At 41.8% G+C, this 16037-nt stretch overlaps 1 protein-coding gene across 1 annotated transcript; it reads right to left on the bottom strand.

Annotated features, from left to right (window-relative positions):
* Nucleotides 1-1697: 1697 nt before the first annotated feature.
* LOC133513419 (glucosamine-6-phosphate isomerase 2-like) lies at nucleotides 1698-15667 on the bottom strand. The gene is made up of 3 exons (XM_061844215.1): nucleotides 14898-15667; nucleotides 14615-14799; nucleotides 1698-2098 (listed from the first exon to the last, which is right to left on the bottom strand). Exons 1-3 carry the CDS (start codon nucleotides 15040-15042, stop codon nucleotides 2093-2095), a joined length of 336 nt encoding a protein of 111 aa, XP_061700199.1. The 5' UTR covers nucleotides 15043-15667; the 3' UTR covers nucleotides 1698-2092.
* Nucleotides 15668-16037: the final 370 nt, after the last annotated feature.

The following is a 16037-nucleotide window of genomic DNA, read 5'->3' as shown; positions in this document are numbered from 1 at the left end:
TTCATCCCAGTCTCTTCTGATCCCACTTCTCCAATGATCATGACCCCTGCTATGCTCTTGACCCAAAAACCGGGGATACCTGCTCCACCTGGAGGCTTCAATGAAAAGGATCTCTTCAAGTGTCAGTGGAAACAAGTGCAAGCATTGGCAAACGAATTCTGGTCTCGATGGAGGGATGAATATCTCCACACCCTTCAGCCAAGATGCAAATGGCACATACCACGTCGTAACCTGCAGGTTGGAGACATAGTGCTGCTGAAGCAGAGCCAGACACATCGCAACGAATGGCCGATGGGGCTTGTCGTCTCCACCTTCCCAAGCAGTGATGGACAGGTCCGCAAAATTGAAGTCAGGACGTCGCAAGACAAAATAAAGACTTTCTTGAGGCCTATCTCTGATGTTGTCTTGCTCCTGGCAAAAGAAAATCAAAGTTAAAGTACAGATGCTTTAGTGGAATTAGTGCCAGACGGGGAGTGTTCTGCCCTAAGTGTTTCATACGTTAAGAAGATTGATTATATTAGAAAAGATCTGTTTGTGTTGTTAATTTTGAGAGTGCATTGCTGAGCTTTTATTTTGAAACTGTAGAATACAGGAAGTAGGAAGCACTGAGCAGAGCGAAAAACAAACAAAAAAAAAAGCATGTCAACAGTTGAAAGATGTAGCACGTTGAAATCAGCTTATTCCTGTGCATGAATCCGTCAGAAAGCAATGGCTGTGAGTAATTTATGTTCTTTACATGTTTCAGAAGTATTGTTAGTAACTTTAACAGTATCTTCGTGCATATTTGTGAGCTGCACTGATTTAGTAACTATTTAGTAAATAGTGACTGTTGGTAATAGAACAAGACATCATGGTTTGAAAGCACGCGTGGCACGGAAGGTTCGTCTGCTTAAACCAGCACATGTCTAGGCCCGTCTTAAGTTTGCCAATGACAATTTGAATGATACAGAGGAGTCATGGGAGAAGGTTTTGTGGTCAGATGAGACCAAAATGGAACTTTTTGGTCATAATTCACCGAACCGTGTTTGGAGAAAGACGAATGATGAGTTCCATCCCAAAAACACCCTACTGTGAAGCATGGGGGTTGTAGCATCATGCTTTGGGAGTGTTTTTCTGCACATGGGACAGGACGACTGCACTATATGAAGGAGAGGATGACCACAGCCATGTATTGTGAGATTTTGGGGAACATCCTCTTCCCTCAGTCAGAGCATCAAAGATGGGTCGTGGCTGGTTCTTTCAACACGACAATGACCCGAAGCACACAGCCAGGAAAACCAAGGAGTTGTTCCGTAAGAATCATTTCAAGGTTCTACTGTGCCCTAGCCAGTCTCCAGACCTAAACCCAATAGAAAATCTTTGGAGGGAGCTGAAACTGAGTGTTTCTCAGAAACAGCCCAGAAACCTGTCTGATCTAAAGAAAATCTGTGTGGAGGAGAAGGCCAAAATCCTCCCTGCAGTGTGTGCAAACCTGGTGAATAACTAAAAGAAACATTTGACCTCTGTAATTGCAAACAAAGGCTACTGTACCAAATATATTGGTTTTCTCAGGTGTTGAAATACTTATTTGCAGCTGTATCACACAAATGAATCATTAAAAAATTATACATTGTGATTTCTGGATTTTTCTTTTTAGATTATCTCTCTCACAGTGGACATGCACCTACGATAAAAATTTCAGACACCTCCATGATTTCTAAGTGGGAGAGCTTGCAATATAACAGGGTGTTTGAATACTTATATTCTTCACTGTATTAGCTGCCTCAGGAGCCCCACAGGCCAAAAATGCCAGATAAGTTTGACAACATCCCTCACTGTTGGTGTCCACCAACCTGTTCGGGGTTTGCTGCCATGACAAGCACCTACAAACTCACGGCCACAGCTCTGGTCAGCCGCCTCAGCAAAGGAGGCGCGGAACATTGTCCACTCGGACTCAATGTGCCTCGCCTCTCCCAGAACATGAGGAAAGTTCTTTCGGGGGTGGGAGTTGAAATTCCTTCTGACAGGGGAACCTGCCAGCCGTTCCCAGCAGATCCTCAAAATACATCACCAGGTGGTGATCAGTTGACAGCTCAGCCCCTCTCTTCACCCATCAAACCTATAAGGGCAATCAAAATTGCAAAAATCAGTGGAACAGTGAAATTAATTCTTTAAAATTTGTTCAGAAGTGGATATAGTTAAAGTGTAAGAATAAGAGCATGAATACTAATGCATAAAATTGTAGAAACTCATAGGTTAGGTTTGAGGGTTAGCCAGATTGCTGCATTTCACCTTTAAAATATTTCACAGTTTCGACACATAGCTCCAGTGTGGCATCCTCATCACATACAAAGATGGTATGCAGATGCTGCTGGAACGCGGATACTGTCCACATATGGTTCACTCCGTCCTCTATAGCTTTACACAGAGCAAAGGCTTTGTGTGCGCCAGTGATCAAAATCATGATTTAGGAAGTGGCAGAATGTCTTGATAAATTTTTCCCACAGTCACAATTATCCATAAATTATCTACCAGAGATAGCCACAAGCTCAGAAAACTTTATAGAGATCAGCATAGAGCCCTAGTGACTTTTTTTTTCTCCAACAAGATACCGACTTGTCTCAGCACAGTTTGGCTTACTATAGATATTTCCAAAAAATAATAAAGCATAAAAAGCAGATTATATAAATTTGAGTTGATTATCTTTTTGTCATGGACATCCACTTTTTTAAGGATTTAACTTTGCTTCATGCCTGCATGTCCCCATGCAAAATGACTGCATTCTTGAAAAGATCAGTCAAAACATATCGAGTATTTAACTGAACGAAGTGAGTAGTATTACTCGGGCAACTTCATCCACTTTAATACGAAAATTCAATCTGGACCAATAGCCCCAACTCCAACAATTATTGATATTTTTCTTATAACCATAAGTTGCAAATTACATCAACTCAACAATTTTTTTCCTGATTTCATGGTGACTTCAAGTACCACGCTGTGGTTGTCCTTTCATTAGGGAGAGTGTGGAAGAGGGGTGGATGCAACCATATAAGCTGGGGACATACGGGCAAAGTGCATGCAATCTACAAGTACATGCCGCACACACGTCTCCTTGTGAAAACACTTTCAACTTACAACTACACCCTGAAACCTCAATGATGCTTGACCTTTGAGACATTAATAGTTACTATGGGTTCAAGAGTATACACTACATTAGCACAGAATGTAGTACTCACCCAGAAAAGCCAGGTATTATTTCTTCTTTGTTGTTCTCTGTTGCACTCACACCTGTGATCATGAAGTGCATTGAGAGGCTAGTTGCATGCCTCATAAGGGCTCACTCCCTTCATCACACGACCCCTACCAGTTTGCCCACAGAGGAAACCGGTCCACCGAGGATACTATCGCAATAGCTCTCCACACAGCACTGAGCCACCTGGAACACCAAGGGAACTACATCAGGAGGCTTTTCATAGACTTTAGCTCAACCTTTAATACCATCATCTGAGCTATTTTGGTTGGGAAACGCTCCCTCCTTGGACTATCACCTTCCATCTGCTCCTAGATTGAAGACTTCCTCACAAAACGTCTGCAGTCTGTCAGACTTGAGCCACACCTTTCTTACTCAATCACCCTCAGCACCAGGTCCCCCCAGGTTGTGTACTGAGCCCTCTGCTATACTCTCTGTACACATATGACTGCATACCAGCCCATTGCAGCAACTCCATTATCAAGTTTGCTGATGATACCACCATGATCGGGTTCATCTCAAAAGGAGAGGAGTCTGCCTACAGTGACAAGACTGGAAAATTGTCAAAGTGGTGTTCTACAAACAACCTCACACTGAACACCGCAGACGAAGGAAATCATCCTAGACTTTTGGAAGTGCGGCTTCATCCCGGTCCCACTGCTCATCAATGGGGAGTTTGTGGATTGGGTCCACTCCTTCAGATTTCTGGGAGTCTACATTACAAACAAACTCACCTGGACTGTAAATACCACAGCGGTGGTGAAAAAGGCCCAGCAGCGATGCCACTTCCTGAGAGTCCTCAGGAAGAACAACTTTGAAGCTACCCTGGTGCTGGCTTTCTACAGAACCACCGTTGCGAGCATCCTCACATACTCCATCCCTGTAGTATTCAGGGTGTACAGCAATGGACAGGAAAGCTCTGTAAATTGTGATCAACAGCGCCCAGAAGATCAGTGGCTGCTCTTTGCTCTCCATAGAGGACATTGCCCACCCCCACTAGACTAGAGGATCTACTGCACCTATTGGTAACTTGTTTGACATGTAGCGATAAAAAAAAAAAAAAAATATACCGAAAACGTGCATTAATCTGGTTAGTTACATTGGACTGCTATTATTTCATACACTATTGTATAGGTTTTGAAGAAACATGCTTGTATCCAAGCAATGTCATTTTTTATGGATGTCCCACTTATTTCAACAAGACAACGCCAACAACGTGGCTTTGTATTAAAAGTGTAGATACTACTCTGGCCTTCCTGCAGTCCAGAATTGTCTCCTATTGAAAATGTCAGGTGCATTTTAAAGTATAAAATACAACAGAGAACCTGGACGATTGAACAGCTGAAGATGTACATTGAGCAAGAATGGGAAAGAAATCCACCTACAAGACTTGAACAACGAGTGTCTTCAGTTACTAAAGAAAAGTAGCACAGAGGTAAAGATGACCATGTTCCAGCTTTTTAGCAATGTATTGCAGCCATAAAATTACAACTTTGTGATTTTATATATATATTTCCACAGTATGCTATGTGTAGGCAGGTCAATACTGGCGATGTTGTACACACTCACAGTGTCACAAAACTAAAATGATCAGACCAAGGCATACAGAATAACATAAGCAACTAATAAAACAAATGAATAAATCAATCAATAGCCTTTAACGTCATTATATGCTGTGCATACAACAAAATGATGACTGCTTCTCCACAAGGTGCATACGTGAATAAAATAGAATAAAAATAGAACATCTTGGGTAAAAACAACATAAAATACATAAAGGCACAGTTATTGCGAAAATAAATAGATAAATCAATGCACAAAAGTGTAGTTGCATAATATTACATTACATTAGTGTTTTATTCAGTGATTTCAAGTGAGTTCAAGGAGTTGATGACTGGGGAAAAAAACTGTCTTTGAATCTGGTTGTCTGTGTTTTGTGGACCTGTACTGCCTGCCAGAGGGCAGCAGGTTAAACAGGTGATGACCAGGATGTTAGGAATCATTTACAATATTAGTGGCTCTGCTGTAATAACGGGAGTTGGCAATGTCTTCTATTGAGGGCAGACAGCAGCCAGTGATCTTCTGGGCACTGTTGATCACTCTTTGCAGAGCTTTCCTGTCCGCTGCTGTGCATCCGGCATACCACACTGTGATGCAGTTTGTGAGGATGCTCTCCACGGTGGTTCTGTAGAAAGCCTGCAGCAGCTTAGTTTTCAAGTTGTTCTTCCTGAGCACTCTCAGGGAGTGGAGTCGCTGCTGGGCCTTTTTCACCACCGCGGTGATATTTATTGTCCAGGTGAGTTTGTCTGTGATGTAGACTCACAGAAATTTGAAGGAGTATCGTAATGGGGATAGGGCCCGAGGACTTATGCAGCAAAGCTGGAAAAGCAGTTCAGCGCTAACAACTCCAAATCAGTCTTGAATGCATTACACCAGGGGTGTCAAACTAATTTTTCTTGAGGGCCACATTGTAGTTATGGTTTCCCTCAGAAGGCCATTATGACAGTGAAACCATAAAAATATTTAATCACTTTACATTTATGAACTATTTTTGGAATCAGAAATCAAGGATAATGATTTTAAACTATTTTTCATGTTTGATAATTCAAAAATGCTTGTAATATTATATTTTCATTTTTGGAATATGACAATTTTAAACTTTGGCCCAGATTTTCACAAGGTCCATGGAAGTTGACAAACTAGACTTGCCTTTGTGGGCCACATAAAATCACATGGCGGACCGGATATGGGCCCCGGACCTTGTGTTTGACACCTGTGCATAACACTGTCTTACCCAGGGGTGCCCAGACTTTTTTTTTTTTTTTTAACCACAAGATCTACTTTTCAAGCATCCACCTTCTCGCAATCGACAGGTGGGTAGGTGGATAGGGAGAAGGGAGGGGGGCGTTGACGTATATATATATATTTTTAGAATGACCAATGATGAAAATGAATGACCAAATCACAAAGATCTACCCACTACAAAAATGCAAAATATATCTATTTTAAAGTATATTGAGGATTCTTTATTTGTAAATGTATGTTTGTGTGCCTTGCATAACTGCATGAGCCAATGTTACACAACATAATTAACTTTAAACATTTTTTGTAACTGAGTTCACATTGATGATCACTAAACACCATATGAATGAAAATGCACACCTTGGCTGCGTCACTCACACTCACAATCTGAGATGTCCTTCCACACATCAGCCATGGTTTTACAGCGCCGTGTAACTGTACTCCCTTACAGCTGCAGAGATTTTATTGAACAGAATATTTTCGCCATATTTTTAAAAGATTGGGACTAGTCAGCTATGCGTCTTTTCTCGTCTTGGAATTATCAACGATGATGTGACGAACGCAGAGAGATGCTTCGTGGCGGCTTTTGCTTTTGAACTATATAGTGTGAAAAGTGACTGCTGTGGGGCCAATTGGGATTTTAGTTCGTTCACTTTTCTCATTCTCAGCTTGCTTTTCGGCGGAATGTTGGTGCCGTATTTTCCATAAAAAGTTCGAAAATGCCGCGACACATCACTACACTGGCAGATGAGGGAAACAGACTTCGAAAATGGCAAAAAGTTGTCTGCCTCCCATTCAGTATGAAAGTGATACGTTTTTGTCTTCTTTATTACAGCATCCATACTCATGTTTAAGATTTCGAAAGCGAGATCTTAAAATAGGGGGGAACTCACTGACAGCGTGTTTTGCTGCACTGTCGTTGTTTGCACATGTGCGGTGAGCTAAAGTTAAAAAAAAAAAAATACGGCTGATGTCTTCCCCCCTTGGCACGCACAACTGGTCTAACCATTACAAGCGAGCTTACCCCAAGCAGAGACCAATAATAGGCCAGTCGATGACCTGAATAGCTTTTGGTGCAGATTTGAAAAGAATACTTAGAATACACCCACCAAGCCACACTTTCAAGCACTTCAACACCTCAGACATCTACGTTTACCATCCACAAAAAAGAGGTGACCTGCATCTTTAAACAACAAAGGATTAACAAAGTGGTGGGGCCCAGACCTTGAGTCCCCCATCCTGTCTCAAAGTCTGCACAGACCAACTTGCTCCAGTCTTCACAAACCTCTTCAGCAGATCTCTGGAACTGTGCGAAATACCATTCTGCTTCAAAGGCACCACCATCATCCCGGTCCCGACGAAACTTGCAATTTTGGGTCTGAATGACTACAGGCCTGTTGCTTCTTCTCGCCTCCATGTTTCTCCATCTTAGTGTCTTGCCTGCCATCTGCCAGTGGATTTACAACTTTCTAACAGGTAAGATGGAGCAGGTGAGGCTGGTGAACACAAACTGATCCACATACACCACCAGCGCCAAGCCACCCAAAGGTTGTGTCCTCTAATCTCTGCTGTGCTCTGAAGTGCTCTTCTCACTCTACACAAATGCTAGCACATTAACGCACCTGGCTGTCAAAGTTCGCAGATTATACCACAGTCATCGGCCTCATCAAAGACGGTGATGAAGTGGAGACGGTATCAGCTTTGCTTTGGCCAACAACCTTGAGCTGATTGTGGACTTCAGGAGGCATCCTTCACCACAGGTGCCCCTCATGCTGTCCAACTATATTGTGTCAACTGTTGAGATCTTTAAGTTGCTGAGAAAAACAGTCTCTCAGGACCAGAAGTGGGAGATCATGTCAAGCAGAGGATGTACATCCTCTGGTCCCGAAGGAAGCACGACCTGCCAAGGGAGCTGCAGAGACAGTTCTATACATTGGTAATCAAATCAGTACTGTGTACCTGTATTACAGTCTGGTGCTGCTGCAAAAAAAGGACAAACTCTGACTGCAACGGACAATCAGAACTGGTGAACGAATGGTCGGTACCAGCCTACCCAGCCCTGCGGACTTGAACGTTACACTAAGACAAGAGCAGACAAAATCCTCTCAGGCTCTCCACATCCTGGTCACCAGCTCCTCCAACTCCTTCCCTAAGGTAATGTGTGTGATGACTCTACATCCTTTGCACGACTGTCCCAAAAAAAAAAAAAAAAAATCGATCATTGCCAGATTACTTCTTCTTTTCTTTCGGCTTTTCCATCTTAGCCTATCTCCTCCATCTTCCTCTCTAACCCCAACTGCCCTCATGTCTTCCCTCACAGCATCCATCAACCTTCTCTTCAGCTCCATCCTCAGCACCCTTCTACCAATATGCTCACTCTCTCTCCTCTGGACAGGTCCAAACCATCGAAGTCTGCTCTCTCGAAACTTGTCTCCAAACCATCCAACTTTGGCATTTCTGATTCTATCTAACCTGGTCAGTCCTCAACATCTTCATTTCTGCCACTTCCAGTTCTGCTTCCTGTTGTCTCTTCAGTAGCAGATCAGCAGATCCAACATAGCCTGTGCGGACTCATGATCAGTCTGCTACCGCCCATGATGGCGGTCCAGAAAAACCACCTCGAGGTCTGCCTTGTCCACCATTTTTGCCATAATCCTAAAACTGTTAGCGGAGGCAGAGTGCCACACATCTGGAATTTTCGTTATCATCCAATCATGCTGTTGTGTTAATCTTTTCACCATCGGCCCCAGTTGACAGGGCTCATGGCCTGGTGACACTGCCAGTGTTACATGGGGCAGACCTTCCTCACCCATTTTGAACCATTGTTCTTGCGCTGGCAACAACTGCACATTCGCTGCCACTCCCTCTGGGCCTACAAAGATGCATGGTGACTGTAGTGTCCAATCAACTCCCTCGATTTCTTCAAACGCATCTCTATATACTTCATCCGAATCCCTATCGTAATATAGAGTGCAATGCAATGGGTCCACTGGGGGGTGGTACGGTGCCAAAGCCTGGATCCATGGTTTCCACAGTAGATACGTAGAGTAGACACCTCCTCCGAATGGGGTCTCTGGACTCAGCCGAGCCCAGTATATTCGTGCAGTCTCTGGTACTGTGGAGAGTGGGGCCATCAACCACTGGCCTCTTGTTGTCACTGGTTGGGTACATTCCAAGACCTGTCACCCAATGTGACCACTGGGGCCATCACTGGTGCCGTCGGGTACGACGGTGGCTCAAAAACATATTGCTGAGCCTGTCCGCTCTCTGGCAACTGGGGATAGATCCCTCTTACCCCCTCTATCGTCTTTCTTCTCTCATCCACTTTATCAACCGACGCAGGCACTTTCTTCACAACTTCCTCACACTCCATACTTATCCCCGCTAACGCAGTTGCAATCGTTGCCAACTGGTGTATGGCACGTCTATCTTTCTCCGACTCTTTCACTTCCTTCTCCAACTTAACACGGTGTCTCCAACTTGCTTGATCTTTATCTTCCTTCAAGCCTCGAATATTCGCCAACATTCTAGTTTCCTTTTTCTGTCACTGCCTCGCCAACTTTGACATATCCCACGTTCCGGGCTCTCCTTGAAACGGCTCATCTTTCTTTAACTTCAAAAACACCTTCTGGCTACGCTCCCGTTCCTTCTTAATTTTCTTTCCTTCAATTCCACTCATTAACTGAGTCTCCAATTTCACATAATGACCATTTATCTCCGACCACACATCATTCCCTTCATATGGCTTCTCACCCCCGAGACCACTGTCACACTTAATTTCACTCACCATTTCACAATCCACCCGCGCGCGTCCTGGACACTTTTCACACAGAACAACAGTTTGGTATTCCACTCACACCGCTTCCACACTGATATGTAAAGCCCAGATTTTACACCGTATCTCAACCACGAATAGTTCCAAACTATTCTAGTAGATAAATCCCATATTTTATACCCTACTAACGTCCACACTTTTACACAATTGCCCCCTCCGATAATCCTTCCTCTTACAATTTACACACTCCAATATGCAGAATTTAGACGTTTTAGTAACAGGTATTCTGCTTAACTTTTCGATGTGGCCACTCGAGGAAGGAAGGTCGGATTTGGGGCTTTCTTATCAGGTCGTCACCTGGTGTGGACGTGGGTCCCAGACCCCGAGTCCCAGACTCTGTGGGTTTTCGCTAAGTCCCAGACTTCTTTACCTTTCTTGCATCACGTCGGGGTCACCAAGAATTGTTGGATATTATTTTTTGATCAATATAAAAGTCCGTTAATCATCTGACTCCAAATTGTGACCTTACCCGACCACCACTCATCCAACAATTTGCGCGCTCGTTCTGCAAAGAAAGGACCAGGAAGCCGGGGTTTTCACACACGAGTGGATTTATTCCTTCAACAAACACCTGGGTCTCGGGTCCCTCTCAATACAACCCTGTAAGTCTCTGTTCCCTCCAGCCGACGTACTCCACATCCGAGTTGCCCAGGACAATTTAAAAGTACAATCTACTAATTCACTATTGGTTATGCGTCTTCTGCAGTTATCATTAGCGCTCTCTCATTGGTCTTCCTTGGTCCGCAGGATGGTGGGCCGACTCCTCCCGCCTGCGGTTGTTGACGTTTTGTTGCTCCCGTCTCCCTCTAGGTCAAGCGTCGTGTCACCTGGGTCAAGCGTCGCGTCATGTCACACCTGCTGATTGTGGTCATCACCACCCAACCGTCGAGAACATTCCGTTCTAGCATGCTATCTGCTGTAATCACTTTCTTGCCACATTCTCACACTGCAACTTTTCATCCACAGACTTTCACACATTAAGCAGTATTGCAAATACATCGCCTTGTTGATTAACTTTTATACATTTCATTTCCTTTAGGAGAAATTGCCAAGCAGCTTGGTAGAAAAAGGTCCACTGTTGGAGCAATCATTAGAAAATAGAAGAAGCTAAGCATGACGGTCAATCTCAATCGGAGTGGAGCCCCATGGAAGATATCACCACGTGGTGTCTCACTGATCCTTAGAAAGGTGTGGAATCAGCCCAGAACTACAGGACAGGACTTGGTCAATGACATGAAAAGAGCTGGGACCACCATTTCCAAGGTGAATGTTGGTAATACACTAAAACATCATGCTTTGAAATCATGCACGGCATGGAAACTTCCTCTGCTTAAACCAGCACATGGCAAGGCCCGTCTGAAGTTTGGCAATGACCATTTGGATGATATGGAGGAGTTATGGGAGAAGGTTTTGTGGTCAGATAAGACCAAAATGAAACTTTCTGGTTATAATTCCACTAACCGTGTTTGGAGGAAGACGAATGATGAGATGCATCCCAAGAACACCATCCCCACTGTGAAGCATGGGGGTGGTAGCATCATGCACTGCGTTAAGGAGAGGATGACCGCGCCCATGTATTGTGAGATTTTGGGGAACAACCTCTTTCCCTCAGTCAGAGCATTGAAAATATGTCGTGGCTGGGTCTTTCAACATGACAATGACATGAAGCACACAGCCAAGAAAACCAAGGAGTGGCTCCATAAGAAGCTTATCAAGGTTCTGGTGTGGCTTAGCCAGTCTCCAGACCTGAACTCAAAAGAAAATATTCGGAGGGAGCTGAAGCGCCGTGTTTTTCAGTGACAGCCCAGAAACCTGTCTGATCTAGAGAAGATCTGTGTGGAGGAGTGGGCAAAAATCCCTCCTGCACTGTGTGCAAACCTGGTGAACAACTACAGGTAATGTTTGACCTCTGTATTTGCAAACAAAGGCTACTGTACCAAATATTAACATTGGATTTCTCAGGCGTTCAAATACTTATTTGCAGCTGTAGCACACAAATCATACATTGTGATTTCTGGATTTTTCTTTTTAGATTATCTCTCTCACAGATGATGAAAGAAAGATGAAAATTTCAGACCCCTGCATGATTTCTAAGTGGGAGAACATGCAATATAGCAGGGTGTTCAAATACTCATTTTATTCACTGTATATGGAGACATTTAATAGGAGATAGCAGTAACACTACAAAACAATGTTATACAATCAAACAAATTGTATTCACACACAACTGTTATTTCTGTCATCTATTGGTTCCAAGGATTGACTTTGAAAGAACTGCCTAAACAGCATTGGAAACAGTACTAGATAATCGCAGTCAAGTGGAGAGACTTGGTACGGAAAAATTTACTGATTGGTGATAAAGCTTTTAACAAAACTAAAATGTAGAAAAATTAAACTACTGAAAAGGCTGACACTTGCATCTGCCCTGTTAATGAAAAGAAAGATTTTTAGCAATGTTTTTTTTTTTTCAAGCTATGACTCTTAACAATTATTCAGATGAATTGGGCATAATTTCTTCTGTATAATGTGCATTTTTACCGAAAAAAAAAAAAAATCAATGGTGTGCATTACACATAGGTATAAGGGAAAAAGACTCCGATTTCATACATGCATGCCACTACCTCGAGGTTAGGAAAAAGCAGTATATATTCATTTCACCACCTATAGGTTATGAGAAAAGTGTACACTTTCATTCTAATATGCCAACACCACCTAAACACTGAAAAAGGTGTAGCCTACACTTTCATTCCAATATGATAAGGCTTCGTATGACTGAATAATACGAATACTTGTGCTCATAAGTTTATATATCCTGGTTAATTTTATTTTTTTTTAAATATGACTGAACTACAATCATCATTTATTTCTTTTTGGTTATGTTTTGTTTAATGCTAATTCTTTTCTGAAACGCCTGTCATCCCATCCCATTTTTGCACGGCCCTTCATGTTTTCCTTTAAGTATTGTACACATCTTCCAAATTCTGCCTCGGTAATAAAACATATGAGCACGTCTACTGTAATTTCTTTAGTATAGTGCGTCCTGAAGTATATGCGCACCCACAAAGTTGACCTAAAAACCTATTTCAAGAAAACCCTTTTACCAATGTAAAATGTGCACCACTGATTTGCTGCTATCCATATGCTCAAAATATTGGGAATTATCTGTATTTCTATTTTGCTAGGTTTGGGGTTTTATTGCTTGTACTTGTATTGTTTTTTGAAAAATCGTCTGTACAACAATCATTAATAATAATCTTTGTGCATGTACTGATACAGCGGTAATATATATCTCGGGACAGGACACAGGACACGCTTGTCGTGGATCCTGCAATTGTCCGAACATAATCCCTCAACCAACTAAAATAAATGCTCAACAATGGCATAACATATTATTAATCCTGTTAACACATATTATAGTCATAAATAAATGAACTATTTAACACTGTTTAACTTGAAAAAAATTCGCATCAAATATTTGTGCATAAAACGTTCGGGCAGTGTACAGTTTATCCTCTACATTACGCATCCTTGGTCAAGACCTCAAAAGAAGCATCTGACTCATTTCCAGTCTGAAAAATATCCATCGTTAGCTCCCTTTGGTGTGTCACTGTCAATCTCATCATTGATGACTTGGTCCAGTTCCGGTGCCTCCTCCATTGCATCATGAACATCCCCATGTTGCTCCCACAGCATGACATCCTCTGTGCCATCCATGGCGTTTGTGTGGAAACATTTTTTGAATCCTATGAGTCTCTGTTCCCTTTATTCCTCATTATTGTCAGCGCTTTGATGGGAAGGTCCATCGTGTTAACAGGGCAGCCTCTTGCCCCCGTTCGACTACAATCTGTAGCAGCTCTTCGTAGCGTCACGTCACTATCAAAACGAGAGCTCAAACTACGTAGAAATGAGCATAATGGGCACTTTTAAAAAAGTGAGTATTTCAACTGTGGACTATACTGTATGATTGTACAACGTAGTTTCAGCTCACGTTGTTTTGCTTCCGATTTGGCCGGAGTGATGACACATTTCTTTGAAAAACTGCCGCACAACTAGCCCTTGTAGTCAACATTTTTCTCTTCGTTTAAGTTAAAAGAAACTCACGGGCAGTCGTTTCTGATGTTTGGTGCAGTTGCAACAAATATGCTATGCTAACGATCATAAAATGCAAAGCTTCTCCCCTCCCCACCCCCCGAGGAGGTCAGAGGTCATGTTGGTGGCGCACATTACTGTAATATATAAAAATTTGTAACAAAAGACATCAAATATCATATCAAAATTTAATGTATACCTTTTTACCACTCTATGTACCTGTATATGACAATACAATGTGATTGTATTTTTTATTTTTCATCCCTACCAAAATATAATGCGCTCTATTGACTTTTTGAAAATATTTTTGGAAACAATTGCGCATTATTTTCGAGAAATTACGGGATATGTTTTCACATTCACTAAATAAAAGTTGGGCTGTGAATTTCAAAATAAGAGCTATTACAAAAATAGTGTGTTTAAATAAAGTGCTTAACTTCAGAATAATTTTTGAAAATGAAAAAATACAAATAATACTAATATTACGGGTATTTGGGGGTGCGTTTTATACATACGTGTGCATTATACATGAGAACTTACATAAAAGCTATTTTGTATTATTTAGCAGCCCAGTCCTTTCTCATACTAAAACAAAACCTGCCGAGGACTGTACTAAAACAAAACACAATTGAACACAATTTCAGTAAATTCCGTCTGACCTCATTGGCATCCATGACAGTGCCTCGTCCAACAGTCAGAGCCATGGTAGGAACCTTGGAGAGGTCATTTCTAACAAACTGAGGATTTGCCACAATGGTGTCTTTGGCTAGTGTCTTCACTGTGGTTCTAGAGACAAGACTGGAGCCTGGTTCATTAAATACTGTGTGGCCATCAAGTCCAATACCTTAAAAATGCAAAGGATGAGGAGGATTATGGAGCGAGAGATGGTTTGTGTTTCAGAAGAGATACAAAAACTAAAAGAAACAAACAATAATGTCTGACCTCCAACAAACAAGTGGATTCCTCCAGCCTCTGCAATCTTTTGCTCATAGGCCTGAAATTCTGCTTCCAAGTCCATTGCGTTTCCATTCAGGATATGAGCATTGGGGGGATCAATGTCAATGAACTTGAAGAAGTTGTTCCACATGTAGGAGTGGTAGCTCTCGGGGTGGGCACGAGGTAGACCTAAATATCACAAAATAACAGAAAGAGCTACAGTGGAAAAACAGTGAATCAAACTTTTTGGGGAAAAAACAGCATAATAATGCTGGATGATTTGGTGATAAAGAGTGGGTACAGAAAGTATAAAGACGCCCTCAAATTTTTACACTCTGTTATATTTCAGCATTTTGCTAAAATCATTTATCATTGAAGTCAATTTTTCCACAATGTACACACAGCACCACATATTGACAGGGGAAAAAATGAAATTGTTTACATTTTTTCAGTTTATTAGAAAAAAACCCTGAAATATCATAGAGAGCAAGAGGCGTGGAATGGGAAGAGTGAGGTTCCAGACAAAAGAGATAGCGGGAGTAGATGACTTCAAATACTTGGGTTCAACAGAGCAGAGCAATGGTGAAAATGGTAAAGAAGTGAAGAAATGAGTCCAAGCGGGTTGGAACAGCTGGCAGAAGGTGTTTGGTATGTTATGTGACAGAAGAGTCTCTACTAGGATGAAGGGCAAAGTTTATAAAACAGTAGTGAGGCCAGCCATGATGTACGGATAAGTGACAGTGGCACTGAAGACACATTAGGAACCAGAGCTGGCAGAAATTAATACATTGAGGTTCTCTCTAGGAGTGAATAGGTTGGAAAGGATTAGAAATAAGTCTATTTAAGGGACAGTCAAAGTTAGATGTTTTGGAGACAAGATTTGAGAGAGCAGACTGATTTTTTGAACGTCATATATATATATATATATATATATATATATATATATATATATATATATATATATATATATATATATATATATATATATATACAGTGCCCTCCATAATTATTGGCAAGATTAAGATGTGTTAAGCCTTAAAATAAATTCAGTGTTTATTGCAGAAGAATACTGTCACACTGAAAATTTTAGGAAAATGTAACCAACTCAAATCAATTGTAAGAAAAAAAAATCCCTGACTAAAAAAA

This window comes from Syngnathoides biaculeatus, chromosome 15 (genome assembly GCF_019802595.1).
Source record: "Syngnathoides biaculeatus isolate LvHL_M chromosome 15, ASM1980259v1, whole genome shotgun sequence".
NCBI classification, from domain to species: Eukaryota; Metazoa; Chordata; class Actinopteri; order Syngnathiformes; family Syngnathidae; genus Syngnathoides; species Syngnathoides biaculeatus.
This window is presented reverse-complemented; position numbering and strand designations above follow the sequence as displayed.

Coding starts and splice junctions, on each gene's coding strand:
- LOC133513419 (XM_061844215.1), bottom strand. CDS start 15,042: ATGTGGAACAACTTCTTCAAGTTCATTGACATTGATCCCCCCAATGCT. Junction 14,800..14,897: donor AATCCACTTGTTTGTTGGAG/GTCAGACATTAT, acceptor TGCATTTTTAAG/GTATTGGACTTGATGGCCAC.